Here is a 25163-nt window from a genome sequence, read left to right as displayed (position 1 = left end):
CTTTTAGAATATGTTGCTTGCCCTTTTTGTCTTATGACAGCTTGTCTGTGAGATGCAGACTTCACAATCTCTGAACCCTATTCAAAGATCCATTTTATTCAGTTGTTCACTTTGTTTTCTCGTTCACGGCAAACGGTTTTTTTCTATTTCTAAATCTAATCATACTTAGATCGAAGTCAGCAACGGACTGCATATTGTGCAGTTGAAATTATTTTAGAATGACTTATCTATTGCGAACAATTAGGCATAGGAGCGTGATTTAAATTGAAAAAAACATGTATGAAGTAATTTTTTGGTTTTTACAATATTACTGTGTCATTACATTAAAACATATGGAATACAAAGGTTTTCCAAAATTTCAAAGGAATTGTGTGGTATTACTTCACGATTTGCGATTTGAAATTTAACGCTTATATACTGTAGTAAAAAAAACAACTTTTGATATGACTTTAAGAGAAAGGTTTAGCAGATACAGAATAGATATACAGTAAAAGAAGATCGAGACATAACGAGATACAAACATCAATCATGTTTGTATACATGAGTGTCGTGCAGAAAATATCTTGCAACACAAGTGTACATTATTGAAACCTAAATTTGTTTCATGATGGTGATATTGAAATCATTAAATTGAAACCTTAAGTTTTTGCTGAAGACATGCTTAAAGTTACTAGCTTGTGACTAGATGCTCATTGAAATTGTGATACGAGTTATGTCAAACATAGAAAATTGTGATATTAAAATGATTTCAGAATTTATTAACCATCTTTTGCTGGTCAATTTAATTGAAAGATGATGAAATACCACCATTATAAAAATAATAAAATTTTGAATTTAAAATGTGATTGGGCTAATTTACGTTGCAGGGAAGTGGAAACTACCTACGCGAATAAAGAAATTAATGTAAAATTAAAATTTAAGATTATTGTTTGAATATTGATAAAATTTCTAAATAAGTCTAACAGAGGAAACCCACCTAAAGGAATTTAATTTTTAGTTTTTAAAGTTATATATTATTTCAGACATTACATGTCCCACTCCTTTCGCCGCCCTTATGTACACTCCAGGTTTTTGTTTGGTGCCTTCTGGCTGCCCTACTTAGATGTGTCGGGGGCTGCGTCCTGTAAACTTTGCCTTTACCTTGTTGATATTTATTCTTGTTTTTTATAGTTCCTGAGCAAAATGACTTGTTCATTTTCTACCGAACTAATTATCACACATGAGCTATAGTTTAACTGTTATCATCCAGTATCAAGTATTAAAATTAAACAAAGTATTTTCAAGATCTTGACTACACAAACATATCGTTAAAATGTATTGCTCTGTTTGCTGTAACCGGATCACGACACCAAGTAATATTTAATTTGCTGTAACGGCCCTCTGAACGAAATTCGTTTATAATTGATTTTCAAAATAGACTAAAATGAAGATATTATGCTTCTTATTTACATTTTATCATATAAGTTTTTATTCTCCCCTAAGTTACTTCACTAACACATTACAAAGCATCCCTTATATTTGCTTGTTTTAACTTAATTAATATTTCAATTATAAACACTGCTTAGGGCGTAGTTTAATGATTGAATTCGTGTAAGAAGAATTTACACACTGCTAAAATTACAAATCTACAAAATTGCTACCAGCAAATTAATTTAGTTACAATCTTGATAAAACGGTTCATATGAACAGATGAACATTTATAGACAAGAAAATGATGTTAAAAAAATATTGAAATCCCTATATATTCAAATATATTTTAACGGATAGTTTCCGGCTTATCTTTTTGACTGAGCCTGCTAGTAGCATGTTCAGACAGATTATACCAATGTGACCAGAGCCGATCGATCCAGATCAACTACCCCATCATCCGTGACTTCGTAAACAATGTTGGGAGACAGGGTATCACTTCGGGGAGCAACTTTGGTCCGTATGACGATCGAACCAGCATTATAAGTCCGATGTTCTCCCTTTTAAACTAAGCCTTCAAAACCAAACAAACCATTCAACACTCACAAAAACATATTGTTAGCAACATTTAGTTTTGCAGGATTTTTTGACAACAAAGGGGAATTAATCTTGCTTTTGTAGTGAATATCGTCATGTAGGATTTATGTTTACCTAAATAATTTTATTTAAGGAAAAAATAATGTTGTATAAAAACTTGATTTTTTTAATCCTCGTCGCTCAGTCCCTTCACCAATTAAAGAAAAGCTCAAAAGATATGAAAAGTATTTATTTAGTGTTAACTTGAGTTGCTTTAGATTCACTGTGTGGTTTATATGATTTCTGATTTACGTGTATAAGTGAAGGTGAGTGTATTGCTAAGGTTAAAGTGTTGGTTTGAGCAATTAATAAATTAGATAAGACTATTGTCCCGGCTTTCCTGTCATTGAAATTATTGTTAAATTGCCATTAGACATTAAAAGAAAATATCCGTGAATTGTTCTCGATTTTAGTAGTAAGAATGCGTGAGATAGCGTTTTAGATATTGATATCCGCTTACAATGTGATTATGCAATATTCGTAGCAATACGAGATGTGCTATGCCCGATGTAACAAGTCTGTAATAAATTATATGTTTCTCTTCACATTGTCGCTAAGGATGTATTAGAAATTGTGTATTACATTAGAAATCTGACACGCCTTTTGGGAACTCTTGAATAATATATAGTGTTGTCTCAACAATGCAGAATGTATAGCAGGAAGCTTTGGCTTTTCTAACATAAATGCTAATAATTGTGAGTGGAAGATGTCATATTGTAGCTTTCTGTAAGCGGAAAGAAGTATGCTACATATAGTATCAGGGGCCTTTTAGCGGCAGTTTTACAACCATTAAAATCAGACGCAATTTTCTTTATCAGACATTAGCGATGTCTATCTAATTATTTGTGATTGCAAATCTTATTCGTATCTTACAGAAGGCTGTTTCATAACGTCAAATAAGGTTCAATGTCGTATACATTAACAGTAATTAATGATATATTATTTATTTTTGTGAATTAAATTTTTATATTGCAGAAATGTATTGCAAATCTGTAAAATTCTGGCTAATATTTCTTATTTGAATAAGAGAATACACAGACTATGTATTGGAAGCTACATTTATTTTCCTATTACTGGTAAAATTAAGTTTGTCAAGAACTGCTGATGTTTAACTTGTAGTATGTCTGCTATATACACATCACATGTTTGTTTTAATTTTACTGTGTTCATTTTGTTTTTATGTATCAAATTGGAGCATAATGTATCTTTACAAAATTTGAAGACTGTTAAGTTATTCATCAAATTCATTTCTCTTTGCAACCGTTTTTCTTATAACACTCTACGTTCTTCGGTTACCTGTAGTCATTTTAATATCATTACAGTTGTAAGTTGTTAATTTATTATGGTATGACAAATCAAGTTCAAATTGACCTCTATCTATAACACCTTCAAGGTCAGGGATGTTAAATTCACATGTGTTTGCTGCAAAGTTATGAAAGAACATTTTTCACATGCACAAACAAAACTTTAAACATAAATTGAATGTAGGTAAAAAGAATCTATAGCTGGCTTGCAGATTTGAACAACATCTCAGTTAATTCAAATATTGTGATTTGTCGATATAATTGTTATGTTTCCTATATACTTTACCGTTCAGTTTTATTGTTTGTTACAAGAATTTAATATAATTTTTGCCTCTTTATATCCGTTGTTCAATTTCTTTTTATGAGCGTATGTTGAAAATTAATATTTAAAAACTATATTATTAGCTTGGTATTAAGTTCAATGATGAAATTTAAAGTATGTGTATTTTGTAAATGTAAATGTAACAAAGGATGACATACTGTATTAATAGGTTTGAAATTGACCAGTAAAAATTAATATGTTATTAGATTTCACTTTTGTAAATGTTTGTATAACTGTGAGCAAATCTCATCATCTTTATTTATTTTTTTAAAAGATCAATGGCTTACTAATTATACAATTGTTTAAATCCTGTTACACAAAGGGGCGTTCTCTTTCGCAAGATGCAGTTAAGTTTAATAATAGGTAAACGTGGAAGAACTCAGTTCAATCTTGTTAGCACCTTATCACGTTCGATACAAGCCACTGTCGCTAAGGATTACTTTAAGTGACAAAATATTTTTATTGTCAAGTTGAGTTGAGTTGACTATATATTTCAAAAGATTGATTGTTATAACAGTGCAACTAAATAAACAACTAACTTCAACGAACATACAGGGACTTTTCACACTTAAATATTTCTAATATGGAAGTTTATTGAGAATACAAATATTTTTCATAGCTTTGAATATTTCATATGTAAACAAAACGTAACAGAAATAATCACGTGGAAAATAAATCTTACTACAATATTTCTCATCAAATATAATATTATGATATTTTATGAAGAAGAAAAATTTCCTAGGCAACTAAAATTGTCATTGAATCCAGAATTTGTAATTAATATTTTTTTCTCGTGTTGAATGTTCTCCGTTTCTTCTTTTTTATTACACTGTTTTTGCACAGAAATAAGATTGATTACAATGAAACACGACGATTTACATTAATAGTTATTTATGCAGCTTATCGATGCAGAACGTTGAATTGAAGACTCCAAAAGCCTCTTTGATAGGTATTTGTCTGGATTATAACATTATATAATGTATCAACATTCTTTGGTTTTTCAAGAAATGTAGACATTCAATTATTTGAGCTATAGTTTATTTAGAAAATAACAGAAACTATCTGAGAAATAATTACTGAAAAATAAAAGGTTATCATTCACGCAATATTAAATATCAAAGCGATACGTTCTGAATGAAAGAACCATATTTCGAATAATAACATATTTGTGCTCTTTTTAACAAATAATTGTCTAAGTTTTTTTCAATGGTGAGTTTGAAATGTTTATATTCTTTTTATATGTTAATCTAACTAACATACTAACTTTTGACGTTGTAGGAAATTGTGGGGTTTTTGTTTTGTTTATTTATTTTTTTATTTATTTATTTATTTTTTATTTTGCATTCCTTGTTATCGAAGATAAAGTTATTGCTTTTGTAGTCATTTCTCATTTTAATATTCGTTTTCACTTACCATCGGTGAATTTCTGATATTCATGTTATTCATTATTGGTTTGAACATACTGCATATTCCTTAAAAAGAAATTAAAAAGAAAAAGTTTGAAATTGTTCTTCTATGACGGAGTTGTGTTATATTCAACAGCGAAAGATACGATGTTTTGCAACCATTTTTGATAATTAGACGATCGCTTGGTCTTGCTTCAGAAAGATTAATATCTAGTATTACCGATGGTTTAAAAACTGAGGTGATCATTTTGCTATCACAAAAAATATCCGACTTGAAATTGTCTTTAAAGGTGTTTTGCAAAGGCAAATGAGGAAAAAGTTCTTGTAATGTAAGAACATTTGATTTCAGTGAAAAATAAAGTGTAATTTATAGTTGTGATTGTTTTAAATAATGTTGACGAATAGCAAAAAAAATGAATATATTAAAGCCGTAACGTTTTATTACATTTAGTTACCATGGAAACAACTTACCCTGAATATTTCATTTGATCTGCTATTACATACTTTAGATCAATCAAATGTAATATTATTTATTTTTGTGTTTATCATTAATGTGTTCATTTCGTTATTTTAACTATAGCAATCTCATTTGCTTCACAAATCGTCACGTTAGTACTTTTAAGGGTTAACTCCTATTAAATTATCGAATTAACCCGTTACTGCACTAAAGTTGCGAAATGGTAAATCATCTAAATACTGTCCTTAATCTAGTAAATACATGTACCAAGTTTCATCAGCCTTCCATCATTTTCAAGTTAATACAAGGTTTAACTTATATCTTGATTAACACCAAACATATCTTGGTTTGATGAATAAGGAAAATGACGTTTATAATTTCTTATAGGTTTTTTATCAAACAAAAATATCATTAACCTAGCATATACAATAATAATGTTTTTGCATAATCCTACCTATGTTATGTTATATTTTTTTTTAATTTTCCTGAAATAATAGCAATGATATTTTGTCCATTAAAAAATTAATGACATTCCGATTTTCGAAAGCGTTTCCCTTTATCAACAAAGTACTTTTTCACAAACCTAGCTTTTGTACTATAAAAGCGATAAGTTTACACAGGACATCCTTCATGATCGGAGTTCATTGGTATATATGCAATTGCAACCACATTTTCTCCATTGAAAATACAGTAAAAACATGCATCACCTCTATATGTCCTCCAAGTATCACACACCCAGCTTTTGAACTTCTTTTGTTATGGCAGGAACCATATTTCGTTAGTTTTTATTGTTTGTTACCATAGCAACAACAATAATAAAATGACGAGCATAATTTCTATATAGTCCTCAATCTATATACTTAGTTTAATTAACCTTTTGTTCCCTTTAAAATATTACCGGTCATTTTTCAACGTGTTTTGCGACTTACACCATAGCATGTCGAGCATAATATTTATATGGTTCTCTGTTTACACACCAAACTTTATCAATATAGCTATTTTACTTTTTTTTGCCATCGCGCAGTATATATTTGTTCAGTTTTAATAGTTTTTATATTTTTTGTAACCATAGAAACTTCTTCGAAGAAGATGCCTTGTTTTTTAAGATTGGATTTTATGCCGCACCAACACAGGTCATATTGCAACAGTCCAGCTTTACAAGTGATGGAAGATCTTATATGCCCTCTTGTGTATTATTTAAGAAACGACAAATAAAAAGAATAACCGATATCCTGTCAGCTAGTTGGTTAGTTTCATCACATGAAATAATCCATGTCCCTGTCGGGATTCGAACCCACAGCAGTGAGGTGCAAGCGTTTTGGAATCGAGGACCTTAACCACTCGATCAAGGACGTCCCTTAAGATGTTCTGTGTTACTTCCATATCGTCGTCTATGTACATATTAGGTTGCATCATCCTGACCTTTGTACTGCTTGAGTTATAACATACAGGATACAACATGTATTCAATTCAATTGAAGTTATTTTGCCATTTTGGTAACCATTCTCTAACTTTTTTCTCAGCTATATACCGGTAACAAGTATAATTTTCCTGGGTTTTTTTGTACTTTTTGAGGAATAGCAGGATCAAGATTTTTATTTTTTCATTGGCTTTTAACATTTTTTTAGCAATGCGGCCGCGTATAATAAAATAATTTAATGACGTGTATATATATTTTTGCTACATTTTTTTGTATAAATAAAAACAAATATTTTTAGGCAATATAATTATTTTCTAGAGCTCATTGTAGTGTTATAATGTATTTTTGAACTTTTTATATTTATTGTATTGTCAATGGAACATATTCCTAGAATAACAATTATTACGTGCCATTAATGTCAATGAGAAAAAAACAAATCAAATTTAAAGATCTTAAAAAGTAAATGTTATTTCATTTTCTTAAGTATGAACATTTTCTTATAAATGTACCAGACTATTCCTCCCATAAGACCAACATTAACTTATTGCTTATTTGATATTATTGTCACAACTATTCCAAATAACATGTAGAAAGACTCTATTAAATCTTTAAGTTATCAGACAAATAATCCAGAGTCTATTTAATTTCTATACGTGGTTCAATGGAATCAAAGCAACAGCAATTATCATAAAAGCGATAGGATAAGTTCATTATTTTGATTTGTCAAGTTTTTAAAAAAGGACATAGGGTTTAAAACCATGTAGTTTGCTTTAAACTTAGCAATATCAGTCGGATGTTTTTAGTTTGTATTGTAAAGTTGAGCGGAACTGACTTTATATTTAAAATGATTGGCCTTTGATATAGCAAAACATTTAGGATGAAATATAAATCAGCCTAATTTATAAAAAGCCTACCCCATTGTTTTTTTTATAAATCGAACTTAACTTGTAAATTTCGGTGAATATTTACAGAAATTTCATTGATCAATGGAGTAATTATCGTTTATGCAAAGACAATTATAAAATTGAAAGGTATTATGGCTATTAATGTAAACTTATTTGAGTACCCTTTGGCTGGGCTTAATGTCACTTTAATTAGTATTCTGTGCGCTTCGAATATTTTTTTATGAATGTTTAAATATAATTTTGTGCGCTTTGAACATTTTTGTGAATGTTTGATATGTGTGACTATGTAAACGTTATTATCATTTAATCATTCTTTAGTATTTCTCATAGCCTCTGTGATCGAGAAAATCTTTGACTATATTACGAATTGCACACTGATAATCCCAAGTACTGGAGTTTCTTTTTCCTAAATGTATGGACAACATTATCGGTATATATTTTCAATGGTTTTATTTAATCTTATAATAATTTTGTACACAGGAACTGATTTTGCCCTCCCGTTGATTATACTTAACACAATGCTTGTGCGTCATCTTCGATACGATAAAAGTCAAATAAATATAACATGTCTTCCTTTTTGTCGGAGAATGTACAAAAAACTAGGATCAAGTGTCATTAAATAGTATCTTTTATTGTTCAATTCAGTCAATAATGTTGAGAACTTTCCTAATTTAGAGGGGTTTTTTTTAAGATTCAATGCATTTCAAATGTAAAAAACAAGATTTTAAACGTACAAATTATGATCTTTTATTTGATTTAAGATGCACCAACACAGTAGATGTCATATGACGATTTTCCAGTTTAACAGGTAGGAGAAAGACTCGTATATCCATCCCTACGTTCATTGATTAAGACGGTAGAAGGCACTTGAGTAGAAACATCGTCATCCCGTAGGATGGCTTGATAGCTTCATCACATAAAAAATATACAAACTTTTTTGCGGGATACAAATTTTAATCTAGTTGTCTCATTTAGTTTAAATAATAACAATAAAGAGTAACAATAAATATATGCTTATATTACTTAATGATGACACCAAGTTTCTACTTTAGTGATTTAACAAGACGCTCTAAATAGCATATCCTTCCACTAGAATACTAAACGTACGTGCATTTTAGTTTTTTGTTTGCGTATGAAGTATCAGTGAATATGCCTTTCAAAATTAAGTAGCAACGACAATGTTAAGCATTTGTCTGAACATCTGAATTACTCGTATCACATATTAAATTGGAAAGATGGCAAATTTATATTTCTTATAATTTAGCATGTTTTACCATGTGTCAATATAAACAAATCCCAAAAAAATAGTTTACGTGATAGTAAATGTTCATTAAAGTAAAGAAGGCATGTTCCTTGGTGCTGATTTCGAATGATCTCCCTTTCTCCAGATTTAAAGATCAGGAGAGTATTTTTTTGTCTATTGTTGTTTTGTCTTTCTTCTGTCTGTTTGTCTGTCTGTTTGAAAAAAAAACGTGTTTCCATTCAAGCCAAAATGTCACGGGGTCAAAGATCAATGAAAGATCAATTTTCTAGATATCAAATATTAATGGTCGTCATAAAATAGGAATCGTTATAATCTACAAACTTCACTTATGTACTACATTGATATGCTTTATCCGCTAACCTATTCAAAAATGTGGTGGTTTTTTGTTGTTGTTTTTTTTGTAAAAAGGTTTATGTCTCGCAAAGAAACGAAATTGAATTAATGATAAGATATTGCTCTTGTGAAAAACGTCGAAGTATGACGCGAATAAATGAAACAGAAATTATTACGCAAATACTTAATTTTATCAAAATAACGGTCATGATCAGAATAATAAATAGTGAAATAATGCATTGAGGGATACTTGAGAACACGCCGTATCACTAAAATCCAACAAAAAGGTTTTTCCTTTAAGACTTCAGTTTAAACAGACATTATTTATATGTTAAAATTTGTATGTCATTCCCTTGGTTATAACAAAAAGACCTATTTTTGGATAGCACAAGCATTTATTCTATCATCTGACATTAATGCAATGGAAGCTATTGTTTATCGCTATAATGGCGTAACATCTGAGATCAAAGTCCTTCTTCAATTTATTCTTAGTCTGACAGAATATGCATTTTGAATTGAAAATATTCTCAAGAAAGAAAACTACATTCATGTGTTTGGTAACCAATGATGTTTATAAAATCTTTTCGTCTGGCATATTTCGTTCATTCATATATTCAATATGCTTTTGATTCTTACTTAAGTATCAATACAACAAATCTTCAACTTAGACACGTATGCATATCAAAAAGATTTTTCGGATTCATGTCCGTGTCCCTTCAATATTTGTCATGGTTTTAAGCTACACTTTCGTATCTTGTTTCTCACATTTGGTAAAAAGAAATATATGATTCAACAATATCTTGATTCAAGTTATAAGGGAAGTCGTAAAATTGGAGTGTTTTATATTGTTACTATTGATAAGAACATCATATCTTCATGCATCTGAATTAAAAAAAAAGCAATTTCTACTCTACTCCTGTATTGATATTTAAACAATGTTTTAAAAGAAATAAAGTTTCATAATTGCAAGCCATCGGTGGAGAGATATTTAATAGTGATGTTATTTTCCATTGTTATAGTGCCATATAATGAAATATCAAATAATTATTTTATGCCTTATGTTATCTTTAGACCTTATTTAGATATCTAACATCTTACGACTAAAAGCTTTGTAGATGTATCATTAATAGTTTTTTTAATAAGGAAAGTTATAATATTTATGAGATGAGGGTAATGAAAAATGTAACGATTTTAATAAGAATTAATAGTTGAATTTAACCGCATGCAAACATGTATTTTATTCGACAAAAATTATGATGACGAAACATAATCTAAGATAAGAAAAGTGTCATAGAATACATTTAAGCTTTTAGATCAATTACCTATTTGGTGTTTAAAACATGACATGATGGTTAACTGTTTAGCGCAGACGAGTAGAATGTGATCATGGTTTCATTAAAATCGTATGTCTGAATTAATGCTTGGAAAGGTTCAATTACATTCGAGTGGTTATAATTAGTTTTTCTGTGTTATACTGATAAAGTTGGCATTTAGTGACACATAGGGACGAAATAATGACCGCTTATGGCAATTTTATCACTGATAGTGACAATCTTAAAGATAAATCAAGTTCTTGAGGAATCTTGTTCCACTTATAAGACAAGAATTTCTTTTTAAAAAACTAGAGGAAATCATTTTAGCGCAATGGATACAAAATAGATTATGTAGTCATTGGTATGGTCAGTTTGATTGCCTTGATCATGAAAGTCAAAATAAATTGCAAATATTTGGAACATTTTTTACCAAATGCAATCAAATTCAGTTCAATTATACACAACAGTATATTAAACAAAACAAACATTATATTGAAAATCAAAACATTACCAATGAGATAATTTCATTTTAAATCTAAAATCGATCTAGAACTAGATAAAACTTCAATGTTACCATTCATGTACCAGAAAAGTCATGTAAAGATGTAACTATTCGTGGATGGTTGAAGTACAAATTAGATCGTTCTACTTTATTTTTGTTATGGTTTTTATATAAAACGGGCGTCTTGGCAAAGTATTCCTGTACATTGTATTTGTCTCAAAACAATAAAAAAAGACATACTTTTGAATAGTTATGAATGTTAATCTATTCTCTATATACAGTTTGCATTATTTCAAATTCCGGACATATTTAAGCGACACAATAGGCAAAGTTAAGAAGTTTCGTTTTATATATGATCAAGATTATCGGAAACATATAGTAATCCCTGCTACAGGAAACGTACATTTCTCCATTGTAGTTATATCTTGAAGTGATACTTTGTGAAAAATTATAAATAAAATTATTTTCAGCAGCAACTTAAGGAATGTTATTGGTTAGTACAATTTGTTATATTTTCGGTTAATATACATTTTTTAACAGTGCTTGTAGCCTCATGTATTTATTAGTATTATTGATGTATCTTTAGATAATAGTTCATGATATTTGTTAAAAAGATGATGACAAATTGCCATATGTTTTAAAAGCATTTTGACAAACAAAAATGTCGGAATGAAAACATAAATAATTTGTTCTTGTTGAAGACATTGATATCTGTCTGCACACTAGATTGTAATGCATTAAATCTAATACAATGTTTTGAACAATATTACAAACTCTTGAAAATCAATCTTAAGATGTCGTAAAAAAGAGAACGTATCAAATGGTATATTTTGATAAATGGCAACAGAGATAATCAGTTTTGAAATTATAGTCACGATCACAATTTACATACAATGGTTATTTTTAAATTTTTGTGCCAATTAGTTAATCTTAAGATTCAGAAAATAATTGATGAACTTCATATTTAGAATAATATAAAAAGGAGTGGTGGAATTGAAAAGTTTCGTGTCCTTGTATTTATTACATGATTTCATCTAAAAGCAAAAGTATGTTTACGAACGGAGAATATAGCAAGCTTACATCGGCTGCCGGTACAGATCCGAATATCTAGCTCGAGGGTAATTGTTTACGGCGGTATCGAGGCGCTGTCGAGTTCCCGCTTAACAGTTACCCAATAGCTACATATTCCCGTCTGTTACGACAGCCGAAGTTTGATTCTTTTTGTTGATATTTAATATTATAAATCATTTTCGAAAAGAAATTGCGAAAACTCATTTTGTGACATCCAAATTATTTGCACTATAGTTAAATTAAAACGTTTGAGACAGTCATAGAAATTGCTGACGTAAGGCTTATGTACAAATAAATGAATACACATTGTCTGCTTATGATGGTTGTTTACCAGTTTGTTCCAAAATCCTATCTCGCATGCAAAGACTATGGGATGGTAATGAATAATATACTTTTCACAAGCAAGCGCGCGAGCACGATACGCACACGGACAAGAATTACACAAACTGTCCAGACCATTTTTTTACACTAAAGCATAAAAAGCAACGCATGATAGAACAATACAGGCGTAAGAATGCACGATAATTGTTTCCATCTTTACTAACGTTTCGAAGGCTTGTTAATGAACTTTTTCAGGTTTTTAGACACAAAACGTTTGGTTATATATGTATTTTCTTACATGGGTGAGATTTTATTTTAACATGCGAGTATCATAGTGAAGTGCCAACGTTATTATCATATCAACAAGTTCTTGTAAACATTGTTTTCTCATACTAGTATGCATCACTAGTATAATCTTGTTCGATGAAATTAAAATGATTATAACTCCGGGCATAAATTTATTTATTATCAACGTCTATGAATGTGTGATTAGTGCGAGCTCAAATAGCTCGAGTCAGATTTATAAAGGACATTTTTGCAGTGTTTACAAACATTTAAATATGCTTCTTCATGACAAATATTTGATAAGAAATTAATCATTGGATATTAAAAATATAAGGTAATGTCCTACGGCTAGCAACAGCAATTGTTTGCACATTGTCACAAAAGTCAACATTTTGTTAACCCAAATTGAGAGTAACTGATAAAAAGCAGATAAATATAGGTCAGCTCATTCCCTTTATAGAAAATCGTTTAATATGCCAACGGTCGTCAACTCTTATTTTCTATTAGAAAAACAATTTTTTGATGTTAAAACAATAAATATTTCAGTAACTTTATCTTGGAAAAGTGCACCATGTCACTGTTAAGCCTTCTTCAAAACACGCCCATAACTCGTCAGTGACGTTTGTTTCTACAAATAGAAGATTACTTACTTAAATCGTAGATTTGATGTTTAGAGGGGTTAAGTCATTGTTATATATTTTATCCCCGGCAAATGTCATTTCCCCCTTAAAGTTAATTAATTTTTTTTTACTATTTATATGGAACGATTAACTAACAATAACATATTAAACCCTCAGAAAGGGCGAAGGTCGCTTTACAAATGATAAAGGAAATACTCTTATGATAAAACATGAAATCAACTAAATAACACTGGAACAGATGATAAAACATGAAATCAACTAAATAACACTGGAGCAGATGATAAAACATGAAATCAACTAAATAACACTGGAACAGATTAGATTGTTATATCATCAATTATTTAGTTTGTTTAATGAACAACATTAGTGTTCATCCATGCTGCTCTACAGAAATTAGAATTTTCGACGGGAGCTAAATACAGCGTTTTTATTGGATAACAAGTTATTTACATGTCTTCAATGTGGTTCAAGTATTGGAATGTTGAAAATTTTAAACTTCGAAAATAAATTACAATTTGTAAAACAAGTTACAGTACAACTACTTATTTTAGGGGCACCAAGACTAAAAGTAACAAAATAAAACCTTTCATTTTTCTGTCTGTTATACCTTAATTATATGATCTATAGTAGGCATGTGTCTGTTTCTTGTGAGGATTTAACATCGAAAGTAATCAGACATATTTTATTTCTCATCCAACGGTTCTTCAAAGTTACAATATGAGTTGCATGTATGTCGGTATGACATAAGTCAGTACAATAATACAGGATGTTGGTACATATTGATCAGGATATTATGTTAAAGACCAGTTAGCGGGCTACACTACCATAATTGGTTCTGAAAGCTAATGAGATAACTTTTTAACTGACAATTATAATGTGACAGCTCTTGAAAAAAATATTCTTATACTGTACAATACTTAACTATTACTTTTACTATTTTACATGAAGCCCTGAATCACGTATGTTCAAAAGCAAATCTACTTCTGCGTCAATGTACTCCTGTGTGCGAAATTTACAATGCAAGAATAAATGTCTGTCTAGAAATAAAACATGATGCTTGAAATCTAAGAGGATCTTAATTCTGTTTAGCAGTAGTATGAGCATTAAACAACATTCATCAATTTTGCAAAGGCATGATGCATTAAAATGTTTAGTCTCTCTTCCCAGAAAATTTTAAGGTATTTTATCGGAGAAAAATATCACTGGGGATAGTTAGAATTTATGCACAATGCAACACCTAAATACTTCATTGTAAAATATTTGAATAAATAAATCTATTTGGTTATTATTTTGCTTTTAATAATATTTTTGTTACACCTACTTCTGCCTGTACTTTTGTAACGGACTTATTTGAAACTGCATGGTATATTCATTATTTCCAAAACAAAAAGGATGTTTAACTCAAAAGATAACATCTAAGATCAAAGATCAAGTTGACGAAACCCTCAAAAAGTATTTCACAGTTAACCTAAATGTTGGGTTTTGTTGTTTTTCGAAACTTAAAGTACTTTTACTTTCAACTATAATACATGCATATATTTAAGCTAAAACTAATTTAAATATGTGATTCAAATTAGGGGTTGTGTATTTTGTAATTATTCTTCATCGGAGATGTAAGTTATCGCTTTTGTTCTCATTTCCATTTTAATTTCCATTATCAGCTGGCTGCTTTCCGGTGGAGTTTCTGAAATTCAATTTTTTGTTGATTTAAAAATAAAGTCAATATTTTTAAAGACAATAGTTCCATCTAGAGTTTCAATTAAGAGAGTGATTTATTACGTGAAGCAAGGTTCAATGTTATCTCGGGACAACTTTGCTGATTTGACATTGAAATACTTTTAAGTCTTCAGGAAAATAAATTCACGGACAACTTGCATCCATGGCATACGATTTAATAGTAAAGTGAACATACTATTATCATATGACAATGTCTTGAAAAACTTATTTAAAAAGATGTTTGATATCTCTTTAATTTCTGCTCGTAATTACCAAATATTACATTCTATATGTATAGATTGTGGAACATTTACATTATAAATTATAGTGTTAAACATTCAACATGACAAAGTTATATTGTATTATGAATTGAAGATGGTTGTTATATTACAAATTACACGTTAAGTTCCACATATAGTGCTTATACATTGGCAATATCATATTTACCTGTTTCCATGGATGGTTATTAAGTATACATACATACAAGACATTAATTAGCAAATGATAATATCGATTGCGCTGAAATTATTAAGACTATATCATATGCTTGATCAGACACTCAAACGTCTCGATGCACAGCAATTAAACTCTAGTTGAAAACAGTCCAACAAGTATGTTTAAGTTTGCCTAACTGATTATACCCTTAAATGACTTGCCAATTGAGATATTATTCAGACAAGACATAATGTAAGAATACTTGATTTTAGATATCATGAAATGTCGCATCATTATTATGTAAGGAATAATAGTACCCGTAAGCTGGCTTGTATAAAAACTGTCAATACCTTTCCTTTAGTTATTGCGATACAGAATATTTTGTTATTGTACTACAGAATAAATGAATATTACCTTTAGTTAAACGTCCCAGAAATTGCATTTGGAATTTCCTTTCTAGAACATCTTTATCGCATATAAGGGAATAAGTATTAGCATTTCCAAAAATGCCAGGAAAAATATTTATTGCATGAAAAAGTCTCTCTCCTGAAAAACAGATCGAAAACTAATGTTTCTCTTTTAAGATATTGTTTACCCCGTAAACACACTGGAGTCGATCTTTGAAAATGAAAAGTATTTATGTCAATTATATATAAAGATAACCTGAGAACAATATGGCGAATGGCTTGTCCCGTAGGCGCCCCTTTTTTAGGTCTTCTATCGTCAATTTTGTTATCATGTGTTATTAAATTCTCCATTTGATTGGCTTAGGTCATGAGATGTACGGCTAGAAATAGTTTGATTTAAACATATTTTATTGCTCTTTTTTTACACATTTATAACATAATATTATCATAATATAAATACAAAAGTAGCAAAAGGGTTGAACCACGAGTTCTTACAACATCAGCAAACGGTTCTTCCCTGATATATGGAATTATCTAATAATAATAATAAGACAGTTACAAACCAAAATGTATGATAGTAGAGCAATTAGGGAAAATGCACAAGGAGAAAGAAGAAGAAAAACATTACATAAAAAGAAAAGAAAAAAAAGGGGGGATAGAGTTCAGTAAGTAGGGATATCAATTGAACGTGGCAAGTAGTACAGATAATATAAAAATATTAAGATTCAAATCTACACGATAATTTAATTAATAATTGTACCTTATCAAAAATAAATAAGTTATTCTCATCAGATTCTTTTCCAAACAAATGGGTCTTTACGCTCAAAGGATGGAAACTGCGAGTTGAGCGGAATAACTGCACTCTTATTTCGTTATATTTGGGACATTTAAAAAGTAATGTTCGGCATATTCAATACTGGATGTACAGTAGCTACAAAGTGAGTTATCTCGTAGATGATTTTTACAAAGATCCACATTAAGATTACTACATTCGTTTCTAATACGTGCATGGTAAACAGATAAACTTCGATCTCCGTATAGGAAATATTTAGGAACAGTATGTGGTTTATAAATTTCTTTGAGACGAGATTTAAAAATATTAAGAGAAGCCGCATGTCTGATATGATCATCCAAATTGTTCCATAACTCTATGGATGAAGGAATGAAAGATTTTGCGAATATTTGTGTTCTCCGTGCGATTGTCACATAGTTGTTATCATTTCGGAGGAAGTATGGAGTAGAATTAGCGACACTATTTGGGAAAAGATTAAGTAAGTAGCTTGGAACATTGTTTTGATGGGCTTTGTAAACTATTATTAATTTTTGCATAATTCGACAAAGATACCCAGCCAATTTCTCTAAGTAAACGGTCTATAGATACCGATCTAGTTAGGCCTGTGACAACACGCGCTGCTTCATATTGCATCTTTTCAAGAGAATGTTTATCATTTTCATTACAGCCATCCCAAACAGTGGAGGCATATTCGATGATTGGTCGCATATATGATAAATAAATTTGGTTTAATGTATTTCGTTTGAGTTTAAATTTCAATGATTGCATTGAGCTTAGAACTTTAGAAGCTGATATCATAATATTATTTATGTGTTCGTGCCATTTTCCATCTTCACTCAATGTAAGTCTAATCTAGAAATAGTCCAATCTGTAAATTGTATATGTCAGCGTCTAGAAACACCGACAATATAAGTAAAGTTCTTATTATACACCTAGAACTGATCGATTAAATATTTCAACAATAACATCATACCGTTGACATATCTAGAATATTCTAATATTTTTGGCTAATTAACTAACAAATATCACCGCTATTAAGCCTATATTATTCTACAACAATCTTTTAATGAGCTTTGTCAGTGGTTTATACCCATAAAGAATTTTACATTGGTCCTCTTAAATTACCAAATTTAATCAAAATAAATAACGTCTGGCATATGATACCTTTTGATCAATGTAAAAAAAACAAATGAAAATGTTGTCTAATAAAAGCCTCACTTATCAAATGTGAAGGCTAATTCAAGTTGAAAATGTATCCTTGGCCATAGTTAATATTCGAGCATTCGGTCTTCCGACTAAGATGGCAATTGTTTGTTGTCATTTATATTTTGGTAGCCAAAACTAAGAATTAAATTGAAAATTTTGCTCTGACTTTGTAGAACAGAAAAGGAACGTTCAAACATGCGTATACTTTTCCACCAATCATAAGTATTCTCGCCATCCAATGTAAACTTTTATTCTATCACAAATACATTATTTTGTCAACATGTAGTCACATGACTGTAATTTTGAGTCTACTAGCCGACAATGTTGGGTTCGTTTTGTATTTGCTAAAACAAACTTTTGCCTTGCAACTGATTTGAATTACTGATCGAGTAAATCATTTCTTATCACAATTAAAAAGTGAAATATTCTGTTCATTAAAAGTTTGAATAGCATCATAGCACACTGGATGATATAAACTACGGTTACACCAAGAGCTAAATCGCTCTCTGTCATAGTAATACATTGGTCGTAAATGTTTGATAATACTGAAGCAGAACTGTCTGACACTAGTGAATTAAGAAAAAGGATATGTTTCTAGTTTTAGGTCCAACTGTCTTGAAGCTTAAGCATACTGTTTTCATCGAGACAGTAAGACTTTAACTTGATTTGAGGCGTCTATGTAAAGCATGGCCAGTAATAGCGGTTTGGTTAAATCTTTATTGTAGCAAACTGTGTTTACCTATGTCAGTGTATGTGTAAAGTTAAAAACGTAATTTAAAACGTAACTTTTCTTTTTTTGTGTTTACTTAAAAATTATAAAAAATAAAAACGAGTCTGCATAGCTAATATCAGTATTTTCAAATGTTACATTTAAGCATAATATATGTTTGAAGTCCTGTTAACGTTTCTTAGAAAATTGAATTATTTAGTATTCACAGTTTGAATAACTATTGATTAAAAATACACTGACTAAATAAAATTTAATCTGGCTTGTTTAACTCTTTTACTTTGTTTTAATTTCCAACTTGCCATAATGTATCAAACGCGTGCATCTATAACTCGTTTTATGTACCTTCATAGCAATGTTTTCCGGTATGAGGGGTTACACGGCTGAAGCGCAAATTACCATTTTGGTAAAATTATATTGCATTGCAATTCACTACGTACGCAGGTATTCATTTTGTCTTCCTTTTTGTAATGCTTTTACACTTTGATTGTATTAATATTATATGATGAAATTATCCGTATAAAAACCAGATAAATGTCAGCTGTCTTCCATTGATATCTTTGTAACCTATATCTAGCAATTATGTCTCATAATCAATATTTGCTATATTGTTTGCTGATCTAGAAATTTGCATAATATCTAGACATTTTGTATGAAATAATAATACATCATAAATGTCAGCAAAGCCGAAAATTTGTGAATTGAAATGTTTTGTGTTTTTTTTTGCAATCAATCAAATTAACAATATATATTCGGTTTGAATAGTATATGGAAAATTGACACAAATGTAACTTTATTTTATACACTTTTGTCGTTTTTGGATCATTTCACATTTCTTAATATAATTAAGTACGAAAATGTATCAACATAAACATGCAATGTGAAATATATACAGTAAAGAATAATCTAAGTAAGTTAGTTTTTGTTTTGTATTGCATGGTTAAGTTTTGAACAACATGAAGGGCAGATAACCCCGAAATTAGCACGCAAATGCCCATTTTGATTTGGATAAAATGTGTCTGTTATTATATATTCTAAAATCATACAAAGTACAAATAAAATCTAAGAAAGAGTTTACATTTACCCTTTTTGTATGAATGAAAACTGTAGCGGTCGCCTTTAATATCACGTGATGAAGCATAATGAAAAGCAAAATATCCATTTGTGTGTGGGTTATTAGGTTTGGGTTTTTGTTTGTGATGTTAAAATACCTTAATATATACTCGTACATTTATTTAGAAATTTGTGTTTCCCCATTTTTCTTTCAGCTATTGTGCCCTTTTCCATTTCTAGTTCGGTGCTCTACTAAATATGGTTAAATTTGTAACGGACTTTGAAGATAAAAACAAAGAATTTATGTGTAAATATTCCCATTCCACGTACATGTTTAACGTCAAATAAGAACGGTTTACTAACGAAACTCCTTGCGTCCCTCTACACCTTTTAAAATCCTTAATTTGTTTCGCTTTTTAAAACGAGTCTTCTAAGGCAACTAATGGAACACATTTGCGTGATAAATCATAATTATTTCTGATATTAGATTAGTAATTGGATAGCAAAAAAAAACATATTATGTCCAGTCCATTATAGCGCAATGTCATTTTGCCAAATGCAGATGTCATTTAATCCGAATTTTAAATCTTCGTGCTTTCATGATACCCTGGCGATTTTCTTTTCTAATCGAACTAAAACTTTTGGCATTTACTCATATGTGAAACAATCGAGCTATTATGATTGCTTGGCCGCCGCCGTAATTGTCGTTATGGCCATTATTGTAGTTTATGAGTCAAACGTATTTAAAGGTAAATTTGTCTAAACGAAAAATAAAATTCTTGATTGATTGTCATTCAAGAACTAATTGTAGGAAAAAGTTATTTTAAGGCTATTTGTAAAGAGATATCTCCCTTTTTAAATAATATGTTTACCAAAATTGTTTTTTAGCTTAGTAGACAGCTTTCAAATAAATAAAAGTTACCAACATGAAAATGTAAACTAGGAAAATCAAGATCAACAAGGAAGGGCGACATTCAATGAACGAATCCTCCAACACAGGACCATCGGCAAGGAGTCCAGCAGGACACCAAACAGGACAAGGCACACGGGCAAATTACGGACAGGATGCCATTATAAACCATTCAAAATGGGAAATCATATTAACCCCCAAGGTAATTTAAGATGAAAATTAGTTATTTAAGAGCGCTACAAAAAGATAATTATGAGAACTACAGAAGGATAATTTGGTCAGGGGAGGAGTACACTTGCTAATCATGACTAGTTGCAGTTGTTATACAATTGGTTTTATTCTTGAAGCTTTATTTCTAAAGTAATGTCCGTTTTTAAACTTTTAAAATTGTCGAAATTGCTAATAAATAAAAGTGGTTCGACTATTGTAACAGTCATATCACTGTAACATTCTTGAGATCAATATTTATTTTACTGTCTACACTGCATTTATAAGAAAGTTAATATGTTCTTATGTGCGTCATAATTTGTTTCGCGAATCAAATGTTATCTTCGATGTCCTAAAATGACTTCACAAACATGCTATATTGACTATTTTCTTGGAACCTCTTACTTCTTTACTTGTCAGTGTTTACTATTGTTAACTCAAACGACTGCTATATAAATAAGCAAGTTTCATTCAGGAAACAAGTTTTGAAGTTTTATACATGTAATAGAAAGCACATCGAAACACGAGGCCATCTTTTCCAAAACTATATGTGCAATTCCATCAAAACTTTACAGGAATGATCAGTATCAAGCTCAGCTGTGCATACCGTCAGCATATTGCAATTTGATAATTTTTGTTGAGAAATGGTCCTCTATTTATTTTTATTTTTTAAGTTGTGTCCATATAATTTATCTTATACTACTTATGCAACTGAAGAGAAACTTTACAAGATTGGTAGCTTACTTAGGTACGTGTGAATTATATATTGTTTCCGTTTAATGATTTTTGGCTGAGTTACAGTCCTTGACTTCAAAAGCGTCTTGGCATGTGAGTGACAATTATCACCTCTAAATACAAGTCATCAGACAACATCTGATTACTTATCGCTCTTGTATATACCTTTCCATCAGTAAAATTACTTTTGCGAAAGAAATAATTTTATATACAGCGCAGAATTAATTCTTCTAATTATTTTAAAACTGACAAATATTGACATTACTAACGAAAGTTATTAATTACAATAATACGTATTGCCGACTCATATAATTGTTGTACAAATATATATTTAAATAGATAAAATTTAATCACCATGTGGTATTTGCCAATTCGTAAGAATTGTCATGATATACGGGCGATACCTTATTGCTTTTTATCAAAGTCAATGACATTGAACCGATTTTCCCTGCATTACTGGGAGCCCAAATAACTTGAATAAATTCTAATGAGAACTATTTACAGTTTAATATTGAAACATCCACTTTGAATACGCACAATAATATGAATGTTTGTAAAGTAATAATCGGATATCAGAACTGAATTTGCAAGAGATAGCAATCATACTTATTTGCACATGCTGAAAACAATTAATATTTACTGATAAATTAGTCGATTGATTATTTTACCGGTGCATTCGTTATTACCCTATCCAAACTCTGTCTCCTCACTGAAAATGAATACTCTATAGAAAGGAGATATTACATTAGCCATCCTTATCGCAAGGTCAAAAAAGAAAAAAAGTATATAATAAACAGAAAATTTAGTTATTTTTTATAAATACAGGTTTTATTATCATTTATTATTTATTAATGTAATATTATTATTTTCATCATTATTATCATTATTACTATAATTATTATTATTATTATTATTATTATTATTATTATTATTATTGTTATTATTATTATTATTATTATTATTTCATGCATGTTCCGAAATCATTCTCAAAATATGTTTTGTAACGATTCAACAAAATAAAAAATGTATGTAACTGATTTTAAAATTCCTATGAATAAAATGTAATGAATTTGTTGAACCAATCTATATTGTACATGCTGTGCGACAATGTTTTGTCAAAACTGGTTGCAAGCTTATTTAATTTTAACTGTTCCAAGCTGAAAAAATAAGGATTGGCAGATGAAAAATACACTTTTAACGGCTGTGGTTGGCTGTCGTTTCTTGCTAGTTTCATGCAGTTAATTAACATTGACAGGTCTGAGAGAAAGTTTCGATCGTTTATAACGAAAATGTAAAATAAAATAGTGTGAATTACAATTTTCTACATATGTTAAGCTGCTTATTCAAGTTTGTGTCCAAGGACTGGGGTATAAGAATTGCAGCCACCGTTCATCCCTGCGTTATCGTAAGAGGCAACTGAATGAGTTCTATTAACTTGAGTTATTGCATCTCTTAGCTCCAACAGTTGAGATGGTTTTGACCCCTGGTGTTGCTTTAAGTTATTACATCCGGGGTTAGCCTAATCGGGCGCCATTTCACCTTAATTGCTTTGATGAGCTGTAGAACAAAAGAACAAAAAAACTACAACAAAGGCTGAGGAAGTACTTCTATGACGTAGAATAAGCATTTAACTGTTTGTTGTGAAATGTTATAAATCGAAATAATTATTCCACCATATTAAAAAAAAGGAATAGATATTCACATTTTGATATAAATCAGTACTTTAATCCAGACAGTTTTCACACATTATTATAAGAAAATTATTATATTATTTTTATATGAAAATAAAGAAACGTTAGCTCGGCACACTATAATTATTTTTTTCCATCAGCGTAAAGGATAACTCTATAACTGACAATTTTGGATGATGCATGGTTAGAACAATGTTTCCTTTGCCTTTCTATTGATTATAATTCCAGATTGCTGGAGCAAGAGATTAAGAGTATAAAATTTCTGTTGAAATAGTAACAAACGTATCGGAAAATAGAACCGGTGACATTTTTGTTCAGTGTATGTATCTGTAAATACCATTTCCATCATCTGAAAAGCAATTCCTGTCTGGATTTATCAAAGGTATGATCTGATCATACTTTGACACGTCTGACTGAGAAGGGAAAGTTATTTTATTAAACGGTAATTGCAGAAATGTGTTCAGAAAAAAATCAAGGCTTTTTTAATACTTTAAAATGCAAATTTGATAAATGCAGCATGTCGAAATCGAAGAGTGTGGAAGATGTATTAAATTTAAAGTCAGTAAAAACAGTGGCTGATTATATTCATGACAATGAATTGCGTTTGAAAAGTTGCCGCGTGCCAACACAAAATATGCGGTCTAAATCTTGCTCGTCTACATCTTCTACATCGGAAAATTTGGCGTACGTGTTTGAAAAAGTAAAACATAAAACAATACCACAATTTGTGAGTTTTGAAGCAAAAGTGCCTTGTGAAAAATATGAAAAAGATAAATATGCTTTGAATTATATGTTGGATAATTTTCAAAGCGAAATTCGACCAAGAACATTTAGTATGCCAACACAAAATACATACACAAAACCAGTAAGACGGGATAGTCAGCGCTTACACTTAAATATCGAAAAACATTTGAATGCAGATATCAATACAAAAAAGCCTACTTTAAATCAATGCCGGAATGTACCGGGTGCATTTGATTCATTCTTCGAAGAGGAAATCAGAACCAGAACCTCAAGCATGCCAACGACATCTTCCTTCGATAAACCTCGAGTTCAGCATCTACGTTACTCACACCAAAACCTTTATGCCAGACCGGCATTAGAAATACACACAGTGCGCTTTTTTGAACTGAACAATAAAGGTAAGATCGTAAAACGATCAGAATCTAGAAGTACACGAAGCTCCACTAGTGAGCTTTCAGTAGATGATTTCATATTAGAATCAGAAAACGCTAATAAAATGACCAACATAGATAAAGAAGGATATAATATATATGTAAGAGGCATTGAAGGAGTTGGCAAAACAGCATTAATGCAACAATTCTTGACAACACAGTACCTTGGTGGATTTGACACAAGCCATGGTAAGAAGTTAAGTCTATAATTGTTGTGATGGTCCTTTAAACGTGGGCTTTTTATTTTTGCATAAGTTTCAAAAAATTGTTAATTGTAGTAAACTCCTTTATTTATTTTATTTGAATAAAACAATTAGTTTTATACAGCCAGAATTATCAATTCTCAAAATGTAACAATAAGACCTACAGTTAACTTATCTTTAGTAAACTTAAGTTCATTGAAATATTTGCTCCATCTTTAAGATTTACAATATTTGAGATGCATGCCTAAAATATACTTGCGCTAAGTGCATTTTAGTCCTTTTAATTTGACATATATTTGTTTACTTATAGTATATAGA

General features: G+C 30.1%; 1 protein-coding gene across 1 annotated transcript; it reads left to right on the top strand.

Moving 5' to 3' along the window:
- Positions 1 to 23798: 23798 nt before the first annotated feature.
- On the top strand, positions 23799 to 24851 carry LOC132713178 (uncharacterized). Its single transcript, XM_060695667.1, has one exon. It carries the CDS (start codon positions 23922 to 23924, stop codon positions 24849 to 24851), a length of 930 nt encoding a protein of 309 aa, XP_060551650.1. The 5' UTR covers positions 23799 to 23921.
- The last annotated feature ends 312 nt before the right edge of the window (positions 24852 to 25163 follow it).

Source organism: Ruditapes philippinarum, unplaced genomic scaffold (assembly GCF_026571515.1).
Source record: "Ruditapes philippinarum isolate M1 unplaced genomic scaffold, ASM2657151v2 ctg3201_1_1_1_1, whole genome shotgun sequence".
NCBI lineage: Eukaryota > Metazoa > Mollusca > Bivalvia > Venerida > Veneridae > Ruditapes > Ruditapes philippinarum.
Note: the sequence above shows the minus strand (reverse complement) of the source record. Positions and strands in the feature narration are given on the sequence as shown.